The sequence below is a fragment of the Ammospiza caudacuta genome, chromosome Z, assembly GCF_027887145.1.
Source record: "Ammospiza caudacuta isolate bAmmCau1 chromosome Z, bAmmCau1.pri, whole genome shotgun sequence".
NCBI classification, from domain to species: domain Eukaryota; kingdom Metazoa; phylum Chordata; class Aves; order Passeriformes; family Passerellidae; genus Ammospiza; species Ammospiza caudacuta.
Window position 1 is genome coordinate 76,787,882 of NC_080632.1, and position 19,828 is coordinate 76,807,709.

The following is a 19,828-nucleotide window of genomic DNA, read 5'->3' on the forward strand; positions in this document are numbered from 1 at the left end:
GGGACTATTTCTCAGGGTATTTTTGTAGCAGTAAGAGATTTTAATATTTTTTTTTTTTGTATTTGACACACTGAGGCAAAAATTAGTAATAGTAAAGCTCTAGAACAGGTTTTATTAAAAAGATTTACTAGTGTGTGTGTGGCTTAAATGGGCTTTACATTATTTAAATGCTGCATTCTTGCAATTGAATTCTGTTTTATGAATAATTCTTTTTATGGCATCCTCTCTCAAACAAAATTCTGGATCAGGAGAAGGAAACTAGAAAATTGGAAAGGGATATTTCATGTTTGTTTAGTTTTTCAGTTCTAATTTCTGGAACTGATATGGCCTCCTCTTGATTTTTTATAAGCTCAGGGCTACAATCTCATCCTTCTGACCAAATTCAGACAGTAGGTGTTAACAGTTTCAGTCCCAGTTTCAACTGGGTTTTACAACTTTACCTTCTCCATCCTGAGAGTGAACTTGGTGTGACTTGATGTGTGTCCACCACTGTCGCAGACATTTCTCCACAGAAATCCTTTCTTTCGGATTTCTGCGTTTTCGGGAGGCTTCTACCAGAAGTGGAATGTCAGAAAATGCATTTTTGTTTGCAAGAGTAACTTATGAAGTTCCAAAAATCTGTAAAGATTATAATGAAATGGAAGCTGAGAGATCCAATAGTGTCTCTGGCTCAGTTACAAATAGTTAGCTGTTTTAAGAGGCTGCACCTCTAATGAGAAACAGGGAATAAGACTAAAGATTAAAAAAAAAAATACTCACAAACTTCTTTATAAATTTGACAGAAAAAGAATACATCAACAGTGGCAATTATCCAGCAAACTCCACAGGGTCCTTGGTATTCAGAGTCATTCTCTTTCAGTTCATCTTCCTGCCAATAGTCACAGTATCACAGAATCACAGCAAAGTCTAAGCCCACCACATCATGTGTGATCCACGTTCTTACCATTTCTAGTGCAAGCAAGCTGTTAAGCTGCCAGAATAGCTAACAGTCAGGTCTGGACAGTGTTTCACCTTGGATGTGACAGGCAAGGATCTGTTATACTCGAGAGGTATACTCTCCTCTCCCTGTTGACTGCAGGAGCAGAGCAAGTGTGTACTATACAATTTTGTATCTTTAAAATTTGAGTAGGAGACCCTCATTCCTAGTAAAGCAAAATATCCTTCTGTGTCTGTATTCACATGGACTTCATTTAACAGCAACTCTCCTATTCCATATCATATAATTTGTGTTTTAGCTCTTCACTGCACAGAACCTCTGCTTTTCTGGCTCTCTGGAAACATTTCTACATACATGCAAATTGCAATGCATAAATTTATTTTATGGCGGTCCTGGAAGTCTACTTAAATTTAAAAGAGTCCAGTATTGTCAGTCCAGGATTGACTATGTCTCTTGATTATGACCTTTCAATAAATGTACAGGCTCTTCTGAGTGGAGCTGCACCTACTGAATTGCAACAGCTTTGTTGCCACAAGAACACAGCTGATGTGGTGATGTATTCTTTTTATAACTGAGGTTGAGTCAGCAAAAACAACATGCTTTCTTTCAAAAAACTTCCAAAACCTCAGGTTATGCCTCTTTGGAACAGGAAAACCACTGGGAAGACACAGCGCCATAAATTCTGTTCCCTTAAAATGGTCTCAGTATGTACTCGCATCAGGAGAGTGCTTTCTACTTGTGCCATTGCTTCACATCCTGACTGTTTTTAGCTGGGATAGATGTAGTTTTCTCCTTAATAGCTGGTACAGTGCTGTGTTTTGGACACTGTCAGCTACAGCCACAGCATCCCTGAAGCAGGAGCCCTAGTGTCCCCCAGGGTATTCTCTGACACTACACCCAGTGAATCATTTTTTCTGTGTATGTGCATGCTGGCATAAAGCCCAGGGAGTTATGGATGTCTCAGACCAGATTCCCACAGCTCTCTTTCTCCACTCTCTATGACTTTTCGATCTACAAATTTTTGTCATTAAAAAAAAATCAAATCAAAACTCATTCCCACAAACTCTCTTGAGTTCTTAAAGCTTTTAGTTCTCCACCACTTCCAGGGCTGGGGAAAATTACAGGCAACAGGAATTAAGTTTTCCCGCTGAGAAAGAAACCAGGATTGAATCCTGCAGGAAATTCCCATCAGATTCACTTAGCAGGGAACACCTAGCTAAGAGATGACTGAAATGGAAGCAAATAGTTAAATGTCTCTCACAGAAAGGTTATTTTTCTGATGGCCTTCAAGAAGTATGTTAAACTAGTACTTTGCAAACATATGCCCATCCCTTGAACTGTCATACCTTCTTTCCACTGCTCCTATCCTGCTCTCCTCATTTTGCAGTATTTTTCCTTTTTTCTTTCATTTGGCGGAGATACTTCCTTATTTGCCAACTGAATTATTTTAAAATATTAATGTCAAATTGTGTGGCTTTTTCTATGCAACAACTGTCAAGTCTTTTTAGATGCTAAATATTATATATATAATATCAATTTCAGGTCACACTTAGCTTTAAATTATTTTAAGGGAAGTACTGATAAAGAGCTAAGCAGACTATAATACCCAGTCTCACAAAATAGCCTCATGCCCACTGTGTGACTAGACTAAGACTCTTAATGGCAAGAACACCAGAAAACTCGTCACTGTTACAGATGAGATAATATCATTTGTGTGCAGAATATATGGACAGAAATATTGAAAAAAATACCTAGCAATTAACAAATCTTCTCTTGGCAAGTACTGTTGGATATCAAATAATCCATGTTGAATATCAAATATTCCTTTTGCATGGTCAGTGTCCTTCCACTATCTAGAAGACAGCACATGATGATTCCTAAATCAATTATCACTCCTATAAATATGTCTGTTTCCAGAGTTACCTGTCTGAGTCCTGAGGGAAGCCACATTTTTTTGCTGATTTAGAAAACCTTGGAGCTTTAGCTCTTTTTTTGCATTTCTGTGCTCTGGAGTTCACAGTTCGTACAGCTAAGGCAGTTGAACTGTGGCAGCCATTCATCTTGGGAAAACTGAGCAGAGAAACAAGGATAATTAAGCACAGATTGCAATGAAAGTATACAAGAAGTCCATGCTGGAGCCAGCTTTAAGTAGGAGGCTGCCGAAGCAGATGAGGAGCCCAGTCCAGGTCTCAAGCACGGGACAGCACTGAAGTGTGCACCCACCTGTCGATCCTTGGCCTGGCAGTGACCATAGCAGATGCTCGATGAGGAGACTTGCCAGAGAGTACATGGCATGCACTTGAAAATGTAGATGCCAAGGTTATTTAGGAACTTTCTGTTCATAGGGAGGACATTCAGAAGTAACCCCTATGTGCCAGCACACTGCTAAACACAGAACGGTCTCGGCACCCTGAGGAGTCTTAACCTGCATCAGGGGAGGTTTAGGCTGGACATTAGGAAGAATTTTTTCACAAGGAAGGATGATTAGACTTTGGCATGAACTGCCCAGGGAGGCGGTGAAGTCGGCATCCGTGGAGGTTTTTAGGAAGGCACTGGATGTGGGTCTTGCTACCATGCTCTGGTTGACATTTTGATATTCAGACACAGGCTGGACTCAATGATCGCAGAGGTCTCTTCCAACCTGGCTGACTCTGTGATTCTGTCAGACAGCCTGGAAACCGGGCTCTGGCTGCTGGGCCCCGAGGGGCCACGGGCTATGGGATGCTTCAGCCGCGGAAATCCCCTATCCCCTCCCGCCGCATCAGAGAGCGGTGGTCAACGGGACAAACTCCCGCCTGCCTCCAACACCTTCTCCTGTGGCGAGGGAACCTCTGCCAGGGCCTGTGAGGGGCTGCGAGGCGCCCTGCCCCGGCCCCTCGGCGGAGACACCGGCGTGACCCAGCGAGGGGATGCAGCCTTGTGCGGGCGGCCCTCCCCGAGGGCGGCCGGGCCGAACGCCCCACTCCGGCCGCGGTGAGGGCGGAGAGGGGCGGCCGTCCCTGTTGGCGGCCTCGCCTCTCCTCCCTCCCCGCCGACCCGGCCCGGTTCGTCCCGCCGCGTTAACCCCGGCGGCTCCGAGGCGGGGGCTCCGGGGAGCTGCTCCCTCCCCACAGCCCTCCTTCCTCCGCCGGCAGAAACCAGACACCGGGACGGCCCCGCGCAGCCCCTTGTGCGGAGCGGCGCCTGTGTCCGGCGGTGCCGGGAGCGGCCCGGCCATGCCGCGGCCCCGATAGGCGCCCCGCTTGCAGCTGCCCGCCCGCACCATGCCATGTGTGCCGCGGAGCCGGGCCGCACGCGTGCTCTCCCTCTGGCTCCTCGTCCTCCACGCCCAAGCGCCCTGCCTGGGCAGGGCCCCGCCGGCCGGCAGCTCCCCGTTCCCCGACGGCGGGCAAGGTCAGTGGCGGCGGGCGGGACGGGATGGGACGGGACGGGACGCCGCGGGGAGCGGGTCCCGCCGAGAGTGCCGTGTCAGCCGGAGCAGCGCAGCGGCTCCGGGGCGCTGCTCGGGCGGGAGGGGCGGCAGCCGGGCCGTGTCGGCCCCCGGAGCTGCCCGGGCAGCGCTGCTGGGAGCGGCTCCGCACCGGGGCACAGCGCTCTGGCTGCGCCTTCTGCGGCTCCCGGGCAGAGTTTGGCTGTGGAGAGATGAAGGTATTGCTAAACTCTGCCTGTTGCAGATCTTCCCCGTTCGCAGGCGGCTCTGTAAATGCCGGGATCGTTCTGTGCTACTAAACCGAAGAAGTTTACTGTCCTGATTGTTTATTTATTTTAAGCAAGCGATCGCTTCTGTACCAAAGCAGCAGGCGCTGTAGAAGGATTGGTCTTATCAGGGTTCAGCACCCGCTGTGAGTTTCTCACATTTAGTGAGAATGGTAAATTACAAATCAGACTTCAGCCGCGGGAGGAGTTTCTTTGAGGCTGCCCTCACAGCTGGGTTATTTTGTCCTCTTTTGGAGTGGGGAGTGCAAGGAAATTTAATTTTTATTTTAGTTTTTGCCTGCTTATGGAAAATCGTGGCTCCCAAGGGAGAAAAGTTTTGAGTAGTTGGAAGACTCTGCCTGGCAGTAGAAGATCCAAAAGTATATGAAGAAATTTTGCTTCCTGCAATCAACAGCTGTGGTGCTTTCAAAAGAGCTTGAACACAAAAGAGAAAATCTTCTGTATCTGTCAGAGAGTGTGGAAAGGTGTTTAAATAAAGTGCCTGAAAAGTGTTTCAATAAGGTGCCTGAAAAGTGAATTTTCAAGTTTCCTGAAGTTGGTTCCTGTTGGATTCATTGAAAGTGGATGCTGTAATTACATCCCTGTGACAGTACATGGGACAGAACAGGGATGGTTCTGTTAGCATGTAGCGGCTGTGGCAATTAATGTAGAAGTAATTTCACTTTCTAGGCATTGAGAACAGTCTTTTCCAAGAATTTGCAAATATTATTGAGTAAAGGGGCAGTTAAAAATGTGGCTAATTTTTTACACAGGAAGGTTTCTTGCAGTGTGAGGTGTGGACTGAAATTTGTATGTGGTAGAGCTGAAGTGTTCTCCCCTCTCTACATCCATAAGTGTGGTGGATGGGACATTGGGATGCCCTTGTGGAGTGCTGAAGGCCTACTCTCTGCTGTAGGGCTTTGGATGGAGCTTGCTGTGTTTCCTGGGTGTGATGCTTCCTCACAAGATGAACCCACACTATTTTCTATCCCAGGGAATGGTTTGAAAACAAGCCAGAGGGTCTGAGGGGCACATGTACACAAACTACAAAGATGGAGATGAAACGATGGCAAATGATGGTGCGTCACATTTTAAAGGAATTTTGTCAGGGAACATGTTATGTATTTGAAGTAAATTGTGGTTTTCCTGTCATGTGTGACAGATCATATATGTTTTTATCCTAGTTTAATCACTTTGTGTACAGCCATTCCTAATAAGGCAATTATCTGCCATGTGTGGTGAATTTGAATCCACAGAGGAGCAGAACACACAGGAGTGGTTTTGAATATTATCAGATGTTTTCACTGATGTGGAATTTGAAAGGTCTGCAGAGAAGACTTCTCTGACAACTTAAAGAGTGCTTGGGCTCCTCAAAATGAGTGTGAAGGGCCTGAACATTGCCTGCCCTGTACGCCCAAAGGTCTGAGCAGACACTATGATTGCAGAGCAAAGTTGTGACTCAAGTGTGTGCTGCTCATTGCCATGTTTCGGTCTCATTCACAGCACCAACACAAGCCAGCATGCCCAGGCTGTAGTTCTGGAAAGACAAAACATCCTCTGGAGCTACACAGCCACCTTTCCTGGCCTGTAAGTCCTGAGCAGTGTCCACACGACAGGTGGGACTCCCCTGGAGTGGAGAGAATGCTGGATGTCCAAGGGGGATGCTGTGACTTGCCAGTGCCATGGCTTGTCAGTGGCATTTGTTCTCTCCATTTATGTTTGCTGCTGCAAAATTTTATGGAAACTTGTGGTGTTTTAATAGGAATTCCTGTTACTATGTGAAACTAGAGGTATTTGGTGGTGAGGGATGCAGCCCTTAATTTTTAGCAGTCTGTGTTGCATGAATTTTGTTCTTTCCTAGAAGGGCAGAAAGGGATCACCAAAATTATACCTCTTATCTGTTTTACACTCTTCTCCAGGCAGAAACTATGCTGTATTAGGCTTAATGTGGAGCTCAGTAAATTTTTCTGTTGTAGTTAGGACTGAATTTTACCCAGTGTAGGCAAAACTGTACTGATAGTGATTACTTGCAGAAATATCATTACCCTCATCATGTTAGACTTTTTTGTTGTAGTCTCATTCCCTCTGGTCTTTTGAAGGGTTTTTAATAATTCATTTCTGCAGTTGTATTACAGTACATTATTATTGCCTCATAATTCTCCAGTAACTACACAATTATTTAATGTGGGTATGGAAGAATTTCAGTTTCTCTGCTTTGATAATCCAATGCTTCCGCCTTATTTTGCGTCTTACTGATGCTGATGGCCTACTTTTCTTTAACCTCTGTACACTAAGTGATGCTATAGTGATGAAGTAAAAAACTTCCTTGCATAGTTTTAAATCCAAAACCAGAAGTCTTTGGTGTTGCATAGAGTTCAGCAGTTAAGCCACAACAAATTAGGTTCAAGACATCAGGCAGAGGCAAATGGCACAGTGACAGCAAATGAGTGAGTTTTCCTTCAGGCACTGGATTTGATTTTTTAATGAGTTGTGCTGAAGACCATAGAAATGGGGCTGGTCTTGCAGCAGTCTCTGTTAGTCTGACTTTGCTTGCCATATGGAAGTCCCATGTCTGGGAAGTCCCATATCCCAATATGGGATGTGAGGCATCTGGGAAGTCTCACAATTTAGCCTCTGCAGATCTTACCTCTTCTACCTGCCTTTTTTTTTCTTTTTTGCTTCCCTGTAGAGTGTGAGGAGGCTTGGGTTAGCTTCAGCTGCTGAATTATCAGGCATCCAGCACCTTTTGTGTTTTCCACAGGCTATGCAAACTGCAGGCATGAAGGTGTGCACTGAGTTTCCAGTGTCTCCGTCCCATCAGTGGACAAGGGCAGATGTCTCTGAGAACCTGTGGAAGGCATTATTGTCCACGTTGTCAAGACCTGGCTCTGTGAAGGCCCAAAACCCCACTGCTGTGGCTTGTCCTGCAAAGGCTCCAAGTCACTGCAGGCTTGTATACAAAGAAATCTGTTGTGTAAGAGAATAAGTTTGCTTCTGAAGTAGAGGTGCTGCTGAAACTAGGCCAGATTTCTGATGTAGTTCTATATGTGCTGGGAGGCCAGGGACTTTGTGTGTTTTGTTTTGCTTTCCTTTCAATTGGAAGTGTTTCAGTGCATTTGTCTCAGGGGTCCTTGGCCTGAGGAAGCTCAGGCAGCCACGTCTTAAACTGCAGCTAATGAGGGCAGCTGAGATGTGCTCCTTCCAGAAGGGGATGAATCCAGACAGCTGCCTGCTTAGGCAGGATTTTTCCTCTGTGACTTTGAAGGTATAGGCAATGGAGGGAGAAGTGCTTCTAAAAGGATTGTCTAACTAGACCTAGCCTGGAAGCAGCTGGAACAGGCTAATTGCTTTGTTAAGCAGCTTAGTTAATGAATGGGGTGTAGTTACTTTATGTGTGAGTGGCTGGGACTTTGGGAGTGAAGAGCGACTCTGGGTAAAGAGGAACTGGATTAATGCATGTCATCATAACTTCTTTTTAATTAAATGTGTTCAGACTGTAATTCCTTGGGTAGAATTCAAGTTATCCCAGCAGATCTGGCCCTTAGGGTATGAATTCTTATGGATTGTGTTTTACGTGGATTTGTTATTTGCATGGGGCTTTTGCGTTTCACATTAATTAAAAAAAATAAAATTGGGTACAGCTGGTGTTTCTTCTGTATCTTCTTGTGCTTCCCCTGTTGTAGCAGGGGACAACAATGTCAATAATGCTCTCTTTCCCTGCTAGATTCTGAGAAGTGATAAGATTTCCAATCTTACCCTGCTTGGAACGCCTTATACAACACAGCAGGATTACTTCATTCTCTTCAAACCCTTCTTTGAAATTCTGAAGCTGCAGCTGTAGCAGCTGCTAAAGCTGGTGCTACTGAGATGCTGTTACTACAGATAATCAATTTGTGTTCTTTTCACCTTTATGTCTTTGCAAGGCTCTCTGTCCAATTTCAGGCGGTCAGTTTTTTGGATGTGTGAAGATCATACTCCTTGATCAGAGTATCATGTCCTGGAGTCCTAGGTCATGAAGGGTTCCCAGCCCTAGTGGGACTGGGAGAGGGGAATGTGCGTGACAGTCAGTCTTTTATATGAATAGCAACAAATGTTTGAAAAGAAGAATGTTTAACTTCTAAACTGAGGGTTACAATGGGAGAATAGAAAGCCCAAATGAGGAATGTATTCCATAGTAGTCTGTGCACTGCCTGTCAGTAAGGTGTTGTGGTGAATTGCTCTCACTTCTGATTTTTCCTTTAAATTATGTGAGATCTGAACAAGCTAGTACTCACTCTAGTTTTGTTTCTTTTTTCCCCCCCTTTCTCTCAGAGCAATTTGTGAAGACAGTGCCAGAATACCACGTGGTTCATCCAGCAAGAGTAGATGCAAGTGGGCATTTGCTTTCTTTTAATCTACACCCTCCCATCTCAAGTCTGAGGAAGAAGAGACATCTCGGAAAAAGTGAAAATGTGGTATATTACAAAATTAATCACAAGGAGAAAGATCTGTTTTTTAACTTGACTATCCACACGGGATTTCTTTCCCATAACTATGTAGTAGAAAGGAGACGTGGCAACCACACCAGGGCAAAGATTTCAGCTCCCTCAGGAGTTCCTTGCCACTTCCTTGGCACAGCGTGGCAGCCCGGCTCCGGCAGTGGGGCAGCAGCCATCAGCACTTGCAGTGGCCTGGTAAGTGGTGTGATCTTTACTGGGGTTTTGGGCTATTTCTGGTGTCATTAGAGCTGAGCTGGTATGAATATGTCTACTGAAAAACTGGATGAGCCAGTCTGATACCTTGCTCACTCAGAAAGAATGTTTAATTCTTTGAATGTTGTTTGGGTTTTTTGAAGAATCAGAAAGTCAGAAGGTGATGCCGAGGCCCCTTGGCATTTACTTTTAGCTAGATTTCTTTTTTAATTGGTGATCTGGACTGAAGGTTTCTGTCAGGCATACAGCTTGAAGCCATCCAAATATCGAGTCATTGCTTTGATTCCATTAGTAGTTGGATTGCCTTAACAATGCATCCAAATATGAGCTTCTGTTCTGTAATCTTTTAAAAGGAATGTAGCTCAAGTACACTGAAACTGCTCTGTGAATCACACCCATGCATGGTAGGTTGGGAAAACACAGTTGTTTCCTAATGAACTGCACTGCAGCTTCAGATATAAATGATAGGTTAGATGCAGCCTTAGCCAGAGCTCTGAATTCAAGTGTTAACCATTGCCAGGCACTTCATGTCAAAGAACACCCCTAAGGCTGGAGCTTGAAGTCGAACATTTCTCAGTATCCTGTGGTTCACACTGAGACAAGGAGATGGAAACCTTTCCTTTTCCATGCTTTGTGTTTTTTTAATCACAGCCATAGCTTCGGTTTCTGTTTGTGCTAGAGCATGAGGCTGAGAATGCCTTTCTGGAGGGGAAGAAGGAACAAACTGCCTGAGTGTGAAGGGGATGTAGCGAGGTGTGTTGAAGTGGCGTGTGTGATGTGTGAGAGGCAGAACCCAAAGGGTTTGTGGAGTGTGCAGGCAGAGGTGATGGTGAAAGGTGTGCGTGAAAGGTGTGCAGCGTGCACGTGCTCTCCTGCCTTGACTCCACATGCCTGGAGTGGCAAATGACAATGTTTGAGAGCCCCTGAAGCAGGGGACTGATCCCTTCTGGCCAGCACATCTCAAATCTGCAGCAGGCTGGAGATTGGTGCTTCATTTCTGAGCCTGAACGCCAGGGCGGGTGAAGTGTGAAGTGTAACCTTTCCCTGCTAACCTGTCAGTACCAAAGTGTGTTCCTTGCTGTTGAGCTGTGTGAACCATCCAGAAACTATGGAAAGTCTTCTGGCAGTGTGTAAGAAACAACATGAAGACAGTGCTGGTATATATGAAACAGGAAATTCTGGAGTTTTCGGTGGTGCTGATAACACATTTGGCATGTTTCCTGGAGAATCAAACACTTGCTTGAGGGAGGAAGTTTCAGTCCCACAGGTATGAAGATTCATGGATTTTATTTTCTAAGTTACATTTCCAGTGGGGACCAACTTATCAAAATTTCTCCAAAACATATTTTGGTCATACAGGGTCAGTAAATAAAAGGAGGTATGATGATAAAAGTAGTTCCTTTGGTTGTTTTGTTTTGTGCTTTAACAGAATGTCTTTGTTATTTTTCAGTAGGATGAGAGCTTGAAAATGAGGTGCTAGATCTTCATTGTATCTTTGGAAGTATTTAGTCTGCAACAAGAACTAAGAAAAATGCAATTGGCATTTTAAATTCGGCTTGGTAAAATCTTTTATAGTTATCCTTTCATTTGTGTTATAAACTTTTTCACTTTTATTTTCACTTGGAGCTTTTGAAAAAACACTTGTATTAGAAAAATCACTGTTGAGGTTTTCTGTTCCCATCCTGCCCCAAAATGAAACTTTGAAAATACATAATCACAAATTAATTAAGGTTGAATAAATTAATTTTGCCTCTGGATAAAAACATGATGGTTTTGATGTGATGATTTTTGTAGTCCAGAAGTTGCTGCTCTGAAGATGTTGCAGTAAGAGTTGGGTCTGTATCTTGATTCTCCTGTGTGCCACAAACTGGGGAAAGGGGTTTGAGCTTGCCTTTCCCCTGAAAGCTTTCCAAAAGATCGAGTGTCATATAAAAACATCTATTGATGAATAATTTTGTCAGCTATGAGAAATGAAATCTGATTTTCATAATAAAAACCAAACATTTCTGAAACTTTTTTTTGTCTGTGGTTTGTCTCCACATTTCAGAGCTCTAGTGTTGATCTGTTTTCATCCTGGTGATCCTCAATTTTTTGCTCTTCAGCATCAGGTCTATTTGTGTCTTTTTTTCTTTCTGGGATGAGTTGTGTTTGTCTATTGAAAATATTTTTTCCCATTTACTCTTGTGAAGGAGGGGAGGAGAATGAAGGAGAACTGAGGGTAAATAAACACATGAAATTAGAGAAACTTGCTTCAGATACCAGAGTATCTGAGGAGATTAATAGATGATGGCATGAGGAGAAATGAATAGCTTGTTTGCTGTTGTAAAACTTTGCTGATGTGCTCAAGCCTCATAACCCCAGAGCTGGTGAAAACCAGTATCTTAGCTTTCAAATACTGGGAGCAGGAATGTTAGTGATGCTCCTTCCCTGGTGCTGTTTGGTCTTGACACTTCAGGTTCATCATCAAATTAAAGCCTACTGTGCTTTTGTTGCTGAGGCATTTTTTAATAAGCTCAGCGAAGCACCAATTTACTGTGGTAATGAATGACAGGAAACTCTGTGATCCCTAAACTTCAATTGTTCTGCTTTCTTAGTCGTTGGAGCTGGTAAAAAAAATACAACTGGAATTTACTGATTTGATTAAATAAATATGTTTTATGGAATATCCTCTTGATTGTCATTTTCAGTGTCAAATGTTGCATTATTATTTTGTATTCTGCCCTAGTGAATTTCTTAGAATATGTCCACCCCAAAATTACAAATGGTGGCCTGAACTAGAGCAAAATAAAATCCTAAAGATGCCTGTGGGAGAGTGTTCTAGAGTGTTCCTAGTTCTAGTCCTCTTTGTGGAATAGCTTCTTCTCATTTTGAGTCTGTTTGGTTTGTATTGGACAGTTTCTTGATTTCCAGGACAATAGTGGTGTATAAGAACCAAAAAGATGTGTGCTGTAGGTTTGTGTCGGTCATAAAAATCACTCACAAAGTGCACTGAAAATAGAAAATCTGGAAATGTATTTTCATCTCCCTTTCATTTTCACTTTGAAATGTATTCCTGCTTCCCTTGGCATTACACAGGCATTGCTGATGTATTTTTTAATGTTCACAGAATGGCCTGCAAAGGAAATAACAGAGTGATAGATGTGAGATATGAGAATGGGTGGCACAGTCATTGTGTGACATTGTTCTTTTTTTAAAAAAAGTAACTCTGTCTCTGTTTTCAGAAGTATATATGGGAAAAAAAGATTCATAAAGGAATTTGATCAGATTTGGGCAAGGAGATACAGAGGATAATTATCAAGAGATCTGGACGGCATAAGATGTAATTTCCAAATCCATTTTTTTCTTACACCTTGTGAAATCTTAGTTTCCCTTCCATGCTAAATAGATCATGACCTTCTTAGCAGGTTGAAGAACATGATGCTGTAATCTCTGTCTCTTCCTCTATGAGTCAGTTGCTTAATGAAGTCTTTTGCACTTTTGAGCCATTTTGAATAATGCATGTGTTAACATGGGCAGAGTGAGACAAACCTCGCTGTTTATTTTGGGTCACACTTGGATGAGGGAATCCCTGTGGGGGAGTCACTACTGGAACACAAGAAACATCAAACTGTGGCACTTGGCAGGGGAGCAGACATGAAATCACTTAGATACAGGAAAATTTCCAAGATGAAGTAATGGGAGGAATTTATTTATTTTTATATCTTTGAGTGAAAATGATGTTTGGATTGGCTGTCTTGGCAGTCTATTTAGAGCACTCTTCTAATAATGCTATGAATTTTCCCAGTGCCTTTCCACAGAAGACTACAATGAACTTTCCCAATACTAATTTCTTAATTGCCAGTTGTGTGCTAGTGCTGAGAACCCCTTGTGTCGGAGCTGTGGTGTCAGCTTGTCCTCTCAGTAGGGCTGGGAGCGAGCAGAGTCCAGTGAAGTTGAATGAATACCCTGGGTTTGTATGCACCGAGTCCTACAGAGCTGGGAAGTGGGTTTTCCTCTGGTAGTCCATCCTCTTCATTAGGAACAAGGCCCCCTTTTATCCATCAGTAACACAGACATTGTTTATAGTATTTTTAGATGATAGAGCATCATTAAGGCTTTGTTTCCTTGACACTTGTTTACAGAGCAGAGCTGTCAATCTGCAGTTGCTTTTGTCTGCAGGATGCATTTGTCTTCAAAGGCATTAGCCTGGAAAAGGGAGGAGAGTGGAAGGACATTAGCATGGAAATCTGTGCACCTGTATCTGGCAAGGTCCTGGCCATACAGGGCCTGTGGGCAGATCCTGCTTTGTCTGTCTCCAGCTAGTCTGAGGGCTGCCTCTCTCCTGGTGGACATCACTCTTTTTAAAAAGTGCTGGGTGCCTTTGAAAAGATTTTTGAAATGTTTCCCCCACCTCCATTCTCTCTGTGCTGGGCCACAGTCAGGGCAGACTTTTGTGGACCTTAAATTGGTGGCTGTATGACGGTCCGTGTAGCAGCTGGTAGGAGATGCTCCAAGTGGGACCTCTCTGGGCACATCTTTGTCTATCCTGACACCAGTGACGAGCTTGTCACTGAAGTGAAATGGTGGCTGAATTCTGCTGGAATGTAACCATTCTCTGTTGCAGGATATCACTGTTGTATGAAGCCCAGAATGAGCTCTGGTGCTCATCCAGTTCCACCTGTCTTCTCCGTGTAGCTTTATCTTTTGCAGACTTGCATCAGTTTTGGGTAATTCAGCATGATCTCTGTTCTCCTGCTACATGCCCATAAGCTTTTCTAGGTAATGTGAGATGCTGTTTTTCTGTTGACCCACATGTTGCTGTCTTATGATCTGTCCCAAGTTGAACAGTTCTGTGCAGGTATCGTAAAAGTATTTTAGTGATAATGGGTTCTGTGACACATAGTGGTCTAATACTGCTGTTTAGACTGTTCTCTCCTGTAGATACAGAAAACAGCCTTTAACATGTTGGACTTGGTGATTTCCTTAGATGAGGTTTGAGAGTAAAATCATCTTTAAAACAGTTTTATAATATTTGTTCTAAAGTAATGGAAGAATAAAATGTCTTGCTAAGCTTATAATACATACTTTTATCTGCTTCTGTATCTCCCAGCATTTGAGCTTGTTTGATTACTGACCATTTGTTTGCTAATCTGTTGTTAAAGGTAGTTACCAGGGTTTAGCAAAGCTAAAGTACTACACAATTCACTCCTATAGCCCAGAAAAATATCCGTGTCTTTTTATTCACTTGTCATACACATGCAGCTAGTAGAGTTGTTCCTCTTCCAATGGAAGTGTATTTTGATTGTTAAAAGTTGCAAGATATGTGGCAGTGAGAAGACTGTTATGGAAAGGAGGCATGTAATGTTTTCCTCACTTAAACTTTTGACCACCTGAAACTGGATTCAGTGCTCATCCCTGACCTGTGACTGGGCAGCCCCGGAACACATTTGGGCACATGTGCTGTTTAGGTGGCTGTTTTAATTTCAAGAGTTGAATTGGAATGTATTCCTATAGTGGTTCCTGAGATACATTAATTCCATTCTGTGAACGTGGCTTCTGGGAGACAAAACCAGTTCTTCAGGGTCTCCTGCTCTTCTCTCATCTCTCCTTCCTTCCTCTGAGATAGTCTCTTGTCTTTCCTCTGAGGGATGGTACTGGGTGGGTCCTGCTTGTGTTTGGAAGTATGGCCATATCTGCCTCTCTGCCAGTGGTATCTCCTTACTTTGGTGTCAGTGGCATCTCCACTGCATCCTCCTTTGGTTTGTCTGGCAAAGGATGATCTGGTGGAACCAAAATGTAGGAGTATGGTGTTTGGAGAGAGGCAGGAATGAAGTCAAGCTGCCCGTGTTTTCCTTGGGGATGGGAATTGCTCCACGGCTGGATACCACGGAGCTTCCACAGTCTGATTACTGCAATCTGACTTGTTCTGGTAATCCTAAAGAAGGAAAGAGCTGCCAACTAACCTGGTTAGTTGCTGTAGCTGCTGTACATCTCTTATCACATGTAGTAGTATGGAAAATGCTGTAAGTAGAAAAATATGCACTGGAAGTAAATGCAGTTTTTGCTGTGCATCTATTTTTTGTCGTGCTTGGTTTGCCTTGTTTCTCCATTACAGTAATAAATATCTGGGTATTCTCCTTGACTGACTAGTGTTATGGTTGTGTTGCATAGTTTTGTTTTCCTTTTTGAAGATGATCCAAAGGCAGGGTGTGTGGTGGTCAGTGGGGGTCTACCCCCATCCCCCAATAGATTAATCCTGCAAACTTTCATTAGTATTTGCTGCAGTACTTTAACATCCATCCCTTTCTTTGTGTTTAAGCTTCAACTATCCATCTGCCAGCTCCCTTCCCCCAGTCTTTTGTCTGCAAAAATACTCTTAATTGGCAGGTCAAATGAATCTCATCAGTGATCTCAATACATGAGAATCTGGCTGTGTCTGTGGCTCCTGCTTTTGGCCTTGTCACCTTTAACCAATATGAAGTTAGACCAGAAGCTGGGTCTGACCAGAGCTTTTATAACATTGTGTTACATTTCAGTGGAAGAGTCATTGATGGGGTAAGTTAAAAAAAGGATTAGTCTTTGTGAGCTGGTTTGGATGGAGTACTCAGATTTAGAATGCTCCTTCAAGATAATGATTTTTTGAGAATATGAAAGGATGACTCTTATAAGGTAGTTTTAATGAATCTTAATCTCTTGTTTAAATATATATCTATATATTTGCTAATTATATAGGAATAATGTTCATGTGCAGAGCTGTCAATCATCTTTCCAGTTTCCATGAGTCTTTGTAACCAATCTACTATGTCATAATTTCATTACTTTGGTGTCTTTTTATAAAATGTTTATGTTTACTGAGTGAAATGTGTGAGATTCTGACTTCAGGTTCAGGATGCAGAAGTGAAAAATATGCATAACATCTATTTTGCTTTGATTATTAATAATGTAAGGTTTGTAAAATGGGCTGTTGTTTATTTCTTTTAGTATCTTCTATTTGGATTTTTTTGTCTCATTCTCTGAAATAAAAGTGGAGGCATCAAAGCCATTAAGTTCTTAAGAATTTTGCAGGTAAAGGTGGGAACTTTTGATCAGGGAAATGGTGCATGTGCACACTCAGCTTGGCCAGTGGCTCAGCACGGCTCTAAGTTGTTACTGAGTGAGGTGCAGTGCTGCCCATGTCCCTGCTGATGGTGAGGAGCACTGAGGGTTCAGGAGAGATTGGAGGAAATTGCTTGGACTGGGAGAAGGGAGCACATGTGAGAAGCAAACCTCTGGGCGACCAAGGCTTTGATAGTTCTGCTGTTCATATAACTTTTTCTTCTTTACTTCATTTTCACGATGGCCTCTTCAATTCTCTTTGTCTGTCAGAGAGGAACACCTGCAGTCTCTGCACAGGGTCAGCATCAGAACTTGGTTATATTTGCACAAACATCAGACACACACACACACACACACACACACATATGCAAATACATATAGCCCTGTCACTGCAGAGCAGCTGCACTGCAGCTAAAGCTATTGGGTTCAGATCTCTTTGGTGTGCTGAGAAGGCTGCTGTCCTGCTATGTATGTATTTCTTGTTACCAAACTATGGCCAAAAAAAATTGTTGTGTTTGTTTTTCTTCCCAAGAATCTAGTGCTTAACAATGGACTTGCCCAACTAATTTCTTAATTGCAACAGAATTCTAGTATTTAGTGATTTAGTCTAGGGTATTTAGTTGCTTTATATCCATACTGGCTCCAGGTGTGCTCTGGAGAAGGAGAAGCATTAAAAATGAGTAAGTAGTCATGAAAAAACTTGTGGTCTTACTTAAACAGTGTCTGTATTTAAGCTCGTTCGTGGTGTGTTCCAGTTCTCATGGCAAACAGTAGATCCCTAATAAACTGCTTGTGGATGCATGGAAAGCCCAAGAGTAGATCTAAGTTAATTCTGGTTAGGACACACAGTGAAGGAAAATGCAGACACAGCTTTGGATTTCGAGACTTCTGCAAATTTCACTCCTCCCTCCCACCCCCTTTTGAAATGTATATATTTGAAACAAAGGCAGTTTTAAATGATCAGTCCAAACTTGAATATCTGCTAACTTTTATGCAGTGTTAATTCTGTCTGTTTCCTTATCTAGAACAGTCATTGACCAAATCTGGTCAAAACCATAAAAATGGAGACGGTGGATAGGGTCAATGTCTGTTTTATCCAGCATCCTCTTTCCAGCAATGACTAAGTAAATATCCGGATATGAGTAAGAGCATGGCAGTTGGCAATCTCTCATTTGGTCATCCTTGCTTCTGTTTTCAACTCAGATCAAATTTTTGGAGGAGAACCTATTGATGTATTAGTATGGCACATATTATCTGGGCACTGTTTTACTCATTGTTAGAAATATAAATCTTTACATATGAATTGTAATACTTGAAAAATTATTTAGATGTGTCTTCATTTGTTTGCCACTAGCTTTTTCAATCGGTTTCATTTGATGCTTCCTGGAGTTGTTGTCATGGATGGCACAGTGAACAGTGAAACACTGAACTTAGTGTTTGAGATTATTTACTCAGTGACATAGTGTATTCCTAATTAATTTTTTGTTTCTTGGTAATTCCAGACACTTGACAGCTTTGTTGGGCAGCTGTTAAGATTAGTTTGTTATATAGTTCTATTTTTTTTCCTTATGCAAACAGTAGCTCAGGTTCTTTCTGCACAGTAGCAGGTAGCTCAGAGTCCATAAGCTGCTTTTCCCCCTTCACTGTACAGTGCTGTATCAGTTTTCATTCATCTATCATTACATTTTTTTTCTTTCTAGTCCAGCTGCTCACTCTCAGGAGTTTTCTGACATTCATTGGTTGTCCTTTGTCCTTACTTTAATAACTTCTTAGAGCTTTCTAATATCCTTTATAACAGATTGTAAACTAATTTTTAATCCAGATGTTAAGATAAGGAAATTGGTTGAAGGAGAAAAGCCATAGTCGAGAAGCTTCATTATTAATAAAAAATCCACAAAAACCATTAAGTTGCTTTTCCAAATGAACTAATATAAAATTGCTGAATTGCTAACTGTGAGATCTAATCTATCATTTCAGTTGGCTTTGTAGAAGGTAGACAGTGAAGTATCTTGAATGGCAGGGGATTAAATGGGTAAAATGAGCAAGTAGTGGGGAAGAACTCCAGCAAAATGATGAGAAAGTAGCCTTTAACCCAAGACATACCAAACTGGAAGTTTTCCAGAACATCTGGAGCTCAGTGATTGTGTCCTTTTATCTTTGCTCTGTTCTTGCAGCCTTTCCATAAAAATCTGCTTGTGTCTGCTGATAAAGGCTCCTGGGTTGGAAGGATCTTTGTTTTAATCCGTTCTGGCCATTGCTATGTTCTTACGGCACAGGGTTTACAGCAGGTGTTCACCAAGCCAGAGTATTTTTGCCATATCTGTATTTTAGTACAGGTGCCTTCTCTTGAAAGTTGTGTGTGGAGGGGAAAGCAAGAATTGGTTGTTGTTGCTGCCATGAGACATCAGAAATTATTTAAAATACAGGTTCTTTCTGGCTTTACTTTCTCTATGGAGTCTGGATGTCCTTTTTTTGGATCTTCCTCAGTAGATTTTAATGTTTATTAGACTGTTTTTGCCATGGCTATATACAACACCAAAATGTTTTAACTGCATTGCCTGCATATTTTACAACAGCTGTTGTCTTTTTCCGAATAACTTGTAATCAAAAAAGAGAAACTGTATTTCTTATTACATCATGTCAGTTCAGAGTGGCTGAGTACTTGCTGAGATTTTTAATGTATCTTTATGTAATGTTGTTAAGTCACAGCTGGTGGCAGATGCTTGTCAAAAAACAACAGGTGTGTTATAATCCTTTTTTCATCAAAATGCACAGCACAAGCTACTGCTGCTTCTTGGAAGCAGGACCCCAGTCTCAGCTATCAGAAAAAAGGGGATAAATTAGAAAAGTTCAGGTTTTCTCCTTACACAGAGAACTGCATGTTTCTTATTTTATTGCTAGCTAAGCTACAGAGACAGCATGCCACTTGTTTATTGAATTAAGTGTTCTCTTTCAAGTCAGGAAATGGATTTCACTTGGCTTTAGAAAAGAGATCAAAAGTCTGAGAGTAGTAGCAGTTCAGGAGAGAAATGCCAAGGAGTTTTATGAAGCTAAATGACCATTACTGCACCTGTGAAAGCAATCCAGTTCTAAGGAGGGAATGAAACAGGAGAGTGTAAATCAGCTAGAACTAACCACAAAGCCCCTGCCTGCAGTAGCAATCACTGCCTTCCAGGAAATTGGTAGCTGTCTATTCAACGAATATAGATTTTAATATTAGTATTTTTAAGATAAAATAGAAATAACATTAAATTCATTAAATGTCATGCCAGATCATCAGCTACAGTTATTCACCCAGGTGAGGTTTTAGGATATTAAATTTAGTTTGCACCAGTATTCTGAATTGTTTTAGAAAGGAATGTTATCTCCAGCCCAGTTGTGTTATCTTTTTGGCCATTTTCTCATCATTAGGACACATCATCTTCTGGCA

General features: G+C 42.3%; 1 protein-coding gene across 1 annotated transcript in view; it reads left to right on the forward strand.

Annotated features, from left to right (window-relative positions):
- Positions 1–4,200: 4,200 nt before the first annotated feature.
- Positions 4,201–19,828, forward strand: part of ADAMTS12 (ADAM metallopeptidase with thrombospondin type 1 motif 12) — a 142,392-nt gene continuing 126,764 nt past the window's right edge. The window contains exons 1-2 of the mRNA XM_058823783.1: positions 4,201–4,330; positions 8,945–9,306. Coding sequence (XP_058679766.1) covers positions 4,201–4,330; positions 8,945–9,306 — 492 coding nt within the window. The remainder of the gene's footprint in view (positions 4,331–8,944; positions 9,307–19,828) is intronic.